Here is a 6000-nt window from a genome sequence, read left to right as displayed (position 1 = left end):
ACAAAAACAGACCAAATTACATTTGAGGCACTGTTTCTGAGCACTCAGTCATGTCATCACACTCTAGGGTCCTCCTCAGATGGTGCCAAGGCTAACTAGCAGCCACACTCTAGGGTCCTCCTCAGATGGTGCCAAGGCTAACTAGCAGCCACACTCTAGGGTCCTCCTCAGATGGTGCCAAGGCTAACTAGCAGCCACACTCTAGGGTCCTCCTCAGATGGGCCAAGGCTAACTAGCAGCACACTCTAGGTCCTCCTCAGATGGTGCCAAGGCTAACTAGCAGCCACACTCTAGGGTCCTCCTCAGATTGGTGCCAAGGCTAACTAGCAGCCACACTCTAGGGTCCTCCTCAGATGGTGCCAAAGGCTAACTAGCAGCCACACTCTAGGGTCCTCCTCAGATGGTGCCAAGGCTAACTAGCAGCCACACTCTAGGGTCCTCCTCAGATGGTGCCAAGGCTAACTAGCAGCCACACTCTAGGGTCCTCCTCAGATGGTGCCAAGGCTAACTAGCAGCCACACTCTAGGGTCCTCCTCAGATGGTGCCAAGGCTAACTAGCAGCCACACTCTAGGTCTCCTCAGATGGTGCCAAGGCTAACTAGCAGCCACACTCTAGGGTCCTCCTCAGATGTGCCAAGGCTAACTAGCAGCCACACTCTAGGGTCCTCCTCAGATGGTGCCAAGGCTAACTGGCAGCCACACTCTAGGGTCCTCCTCAGATGGTGCCAAGGCTAACTAGCAGCCACACTCTAGGGTCCTCCTCAGATGGTGCCAAGGCTAACTAGCAGCCACACTCTAGGGTCCTCCTCAGATGGTGCCAAGGGTAACTAGCAGCCAACACACAGGTGACAGGAACTGAGCTGAACTGTGGCCCCAGCTGAGTCTTTGATGTAGTCATCCAGACACAGTGTACTGTAGAAGCCCTTCTGTAGGATGGTTGTTTACAGGGCCTACCTAACACTTTCACACTGCCGTGATCAGACAAAACACCACACGCACATAGACGGAAACACACAAAACACATACATGCACACAGAGTTACACTGCATGGGTAAACACACACACCCCCACCCTACACACGTGTGACACATAACAAACACATAGAAAGTCACACTTGCACGGGTACACACACACACACGCATCATGAGTCCATCTGAGAAGAGAGAGAGGACTGCCTGGCTGCCTCCTGTCCTCGGGGTTTGAGCGTGCCAGACAGAAGGAACAACACCAATAGTAACAGGACCACAGCCTCAGCACACCATCAACAGTGGAGGACAATGTCTGGCCTTGCCTTGGGCTGTGGTGGTGTGCACAGCTGGGATGGGTGTGTTTCACAGCCACAGTCACTTCTTGTAGTCTTAGTTCCATAGTCAGTCGAGATGTTCTACTTATTACCTCATGTATTTGGACAACTCAACTCTTCCTCACTCTCTCTCTCTCTCTCTCTCTCTCTCTCTCTCTCTCTCTCTCTCCCTCTCTCTCTCTCTCTCTCTCTCTCTCTCTCTCTCTCTCTCTCTCTCTCTCACTCTCTGTCTCTCTCTGTCTCTCTCTCTTTGTCTCTCTCTGTCTCTCTTTCTCTTCTCTCTCTCTTTCTCTCTCTCTTTCAGACATTATAGTATTGAATCGCGGCAAGGCAATTATTCCGTTTCAACGCACTCCTGCCTTGCCTGTTACATCCTAAGCCCCTTCAATCCTCTACGGAGAATAGCAATTGCAGTTTTAGTACACTCATATCCTTTCACATCTATATCAAGGTTTGATATAATTATGGCCTAGTTTGGTGTCATATGGAGCATGTATGTGAGAGAAATGTGACTAAATTGTATGTTGACTTTGAAAATATGTTATGGTAGAGGGTTCCTTGAGTGGTTCGTGACCATGTGACCTGACCAAGAAATAACTCTGGGTCGATATTTCTAGGCTGTATAGGGCATGGAGTTTTTCCTGGTAAAGGCCTATGGTCACGGAACACTCGGGGCCTAGGCCTCGTTATTAGTTAGCCTTGATGTCACATTGCTTTACATGTGTCTCTGAACATGTTGGGTTCTTTCCTTGACTTGTGTCTCTGTACGTTGTTCAGCATGTTAATCATGTTCACCATTTTGACCAACTGTGCTTTTATGACTCTGAGCAACCCCCCGGACTGGGCCAAGAATGTTGAGTAAGTAACTTATATTCTAGATTTAATTCCTGTAGGTTACTTATTATTGGCTGTTACCCTATTCAATTGACACCCGTTTTTATAGCTTCCTTGGTAAGACAAAGATACAATTCTGTTTCCAGTGTGAGAATGCGTGTTTGCGTTTGTGAGAAACCAAAAGAAACGAATTAGCATGACAATTCAAACATTGGCTATGCTCCAGTATCCACCACAGGAGGTTGTCGGCACCTTAATTGGGGAGGACGGGCTGGTGGTAATGACTGGAGGAATTGGTGGAATGGTATCAAATACATCAAACACATGGTTTTGTTCCATTCCATCCACTCCGTTCCAGACATTATTATAAGCCGTTCTCCCCTCAGCAGCCTCCACTGATATCCACACTAGCATAACACTTACACTTGTTATCTTGGTATCAAAATTGGAACAGAGCCTACACTGGCACAGGACAAATAGTGTTGTTTTGGTCTAGCCCCGGAAAACAGGCATAAGGTTTTGATTGAATAGGGCTGTTGTTGTTGACTTCCATAGCAACCACCATAATGCCTTTCTGTCTTGGTTTGATCAGGTACACATTCACAGGGATTTACACATTCGAGTCTCTCATTAAAATCTTGGCGAGGGGGTTCTGTGTGGGGAAGTTCACCTTCCTCAGGGATCCATGGAACTGGTTGGACTTCATGGTAATCTCCATGGCGTAAGTATTACCACGGATGTATGTATGACTTATATTTCCAGCTTTGATCAATAGAATAGGATATTATGAGGCATTGATGCATTATTATCTAGGACTGATGTATGTATTCCTCCTAACCAGTGTAGATAAAATAAAAAAAAGTATAATTAATATAACACTTCACTACAAAACTGCTGCTCATTTCACTAATCCAAATATCATTATACACTGACTATACAAAACATTAGGAACACCTTCAGTTGCTCCCGTCCACCCCCACCCCCACCCACGCTCAAAATGCTGGCCCATGTTGAGCGTGGAAAACCCAGCAGCATTGCAGTTCATGACACAAACCGGTGTGCCTGGCACCTACTACCACACCCCGTTCAAAGGCACTTAAATCTTTTGTCTTGCCCATTCACCCCCTGAATGGCACACATACACAATCCTTGTCTCAATTGTCTCGAGGCTTAAACATCTTTCTCTAACCTGTCTCCTCCCCTTCAACTACACTGACTGAAGTGGATTTAACAAGTGACTTCAATAAGGGATCATAGCTTTTCACCTGGAATCACCTGTTCAGTCTATGTCATGGAGAGAGCAGGTGTCCTTAATGTTTGTACAGTCAGTGTATATTCTGATTCTGCCATGTAACTGGAAGGACTGGTTTGAAAAGTGTGGACACAGAGGTCTGTCAGGTCTGTCAGGACACAGAGATTAGAGCAGTGTCACCACACTCATCCCTCTAGACCGGGGGCATTCAAACTTTTTCAGCGAGGACCCCATTTTGTTTGCCAGAATTTCTGGGGACCCCGTTTATTTTGATCTCGCGACCCCACCCCTAATCTAATGGCGCAATCTTAGTTTGTTACGTCTCTATTTTTACATTAACAAAGGGCCATCAATTCATTACATTTTAATCTCTCTTTAAAATGAAAAGAATCCATTAACTACATTTACTCAATAAAATTGTATTTTTCAAATGATCTTTCTCGAAAACGTATATACTGTATATATGATATAATGTATCTCCTATGTTTATGGTGTAGTGCATTTGATCGAATTAATTCTACTGTGAAAGTGTGTACTTGATGTGTATTCATATGCGCATATGTGTGTACCTGCGTCTGTACGTGTGTGTGTGTGTGTGCATTTGCAAGTATGTCAGGGTACAATGCAGATTTTTAACTGTGCATTTAATCCTGCAGGTATGTAACAGAGTTTGTAAACCTAGGCAATGTTTCAGCTCTGCGCACTTTCAGAGTATTGCGAGCTTTGAAAACTATCTCGGTAATCCCAGGTAAGAACCTGTGTCTGCTCTCTCACCCGTCAGCCAAGATGTCTTTTGTTTGTGACATTTGTCGAACCCCCCCCCAACCCCCTTGTGTTGTCATGGTGTGTGTCCTGTGCATGTGACTTCCCCCTTCCTTCCCTCGCTCCTCCTCCCTCCCCCAAACCTCCCCCTGCTGCCTTCCCTTACAGATATGTGACAGAGTTTGTGGACCTGGGTAATGTCTCGGCCCTCAGAACCTTCAGGGTTCTCCGAGCCCTCAAAACTATATCAGTCATCCCAGGTGAGAGAGCCCAGGTCAGAGGTTAAAGGTTAAATGCTTAAATGCTAGCAACAAGGCTATAAGCTAACGGCTAATGGCTAATTCGCTCCATCTGAGATGCAGTAACTGCTCATCTTACGTTAGCTTAGCCTAGCGTTGTTGCCTCTGTCACGCTGCCTTTCCACAGGCCAGTAAAAGCAGGAATCCGGGCCCACTCCATCGAGATGGAAACGATTCCACGCTTTTAGACACATTACGTTACTTTCACTTTCTTCCTGTAATTCTCTTTCTTTGTTATCTTGCCCTTTGGGGAAATTAGGTAGAATATTTATTATTTGTTAGCTTTTTTTATGCATGAGACATTGCAAAAGCCAATTTGTGTGGTGAGCATTTGTGTTTAGGGTTCCCCCTCTGTCCTTGTTCTAGGTTGCATGTATGTCTTGTTCACTGTGTATGGTGGTTGTTGTATAGGGCTGTACTAGAGTGATGCTAGGCAATGCCATGACACACACTCTCACAAAGTTGTCATCTCTCGGTTTCATGGACCAACCAATCATTGACCCCATGATTAATGGGGGTCTCTATCTTCAACCTACATCAGCCCTCTTTCAAATCAAATCAAATCCAATCAAATCAAATGTTATTTGTCACATGTGACGAATACAACAGGTAGACCTTACATTGAAATGCTTACTTACAAGCCCCTAACCAACAATACAGTTTTAAGAAAAATACCAAATAATTAAAGAGCAGCAGTAAAATAACAATAGCGAGGCTGTATACAGGGGGTACCGGTACAGAGGCAATGTGCGGGGGCACCGGTGTCGAGGTAATTGAGGTAATATGTACATGTAGGCAGAGTTATTAAAGTGACTATGCATAGATAATAACAGAGTGTAGCAGCAGTGTAAAAGAGGGGGGGGCAATGCAAATATTCTGGGTAGCCATTTGATTAGATGTTCAGGAGTCTTGGGGGTAGAAGCTGTTTAGAAGCCTCTTGGACCTAGACTTGGCGCTCTGGTACCGCTTGCCATGCTGTAGCAGAGAGAACAGTCTATGACTAGGGTGGCTGGAGTCTTTGACAATTTTTAGGGCCTTCCTCTGACACCAACTGGTATAGAGGTCCTGGATGGCAGGAAGCTTAGCCCTCTGTAGTGCCTTGCGGTCGGAGGCTGAGCAGTTGCCGTACCAGGCAGTGATGCAACCCGTCAGGATGCTCTCGATGGTGCAGCTGTAGAACCTTTTGAGGATCTGAGGACCCATGCCAAATCTTTTCAGTCTATTGAGGGGGAATAAGTTTTGTCATGCCCTCTTCACAACTGTCTTGGTGTGCTTGGACCATGTTAGTTTGTTGGTGATGTGTTCCTGCTCGGTACTCCTATTCCTGTAGTCCACAATCATCTCCTTTGTCTTGATCATGTTGAGGGAGAGGTTGTTGTCCTGGCACCACATGGCCAGGTCTCTGACCTCTTCCCTATAGGCTGTCTCGTCATTGTCAGTAATCAGGCCTACCACTGTTGTGTCATCTGAAAACTTAATGATGGTGTTGGAGTCATGCCTGGCCATGCAGTCATGAGTGAACAGGGAGTACAGGAGGGAACTGAGGACGC

The 6000-nt window shown here is 46.0% G+C and overlaps 1 protein-coding gene across 1 annotated transcript in view; it reads left to right on the top strand.

The window, feature by feature from the left end:
* LOC112069946 (sodium channel protein type 2 subunit alpha-like) overlaps positions 1–6000 on the top strand; it is a gene marked incomplete at its 3' end in the record, with an annotated part of 35721 nt that overhangs the window by 6257 nt on the left and 23464 nt on the right. The window contains 5 exon segments of the mRNA XM_070438775.1: positions 1608–1663; positions 1666–1730; positions 2072–2161; positions 2730–2858; positions 4320–4411. Of these exon segments, the coding sequence (XP_070294876.1) occupies positions 1608–1663; positions 1666–1730; positions 2072–2161; positions 2730–2858; positions 4320–4411 (432 nt within the window).

Source organism: Salvelinus sp. IW2-2015, unplaced genomic scaffold (genome assembly GCF_002910315.2).
Source record: "Salvelinus sp. IW2-2015 unplaced genomic scaffold, ASM291031v2 Un_scaffold1167, whole genome shotgun sequence".
NCBI classification, from domain to species: domain Eukaryota; kingdom Metazoa; phylum Chordata; class Actinopteri; order Salmoniformes; family Salmonidae; genus Salvelinus; species Salvelinus sp. IW2-2015.
This window is presented reverse-complemented; position numbering and strand designations above follow the sequence as displayed.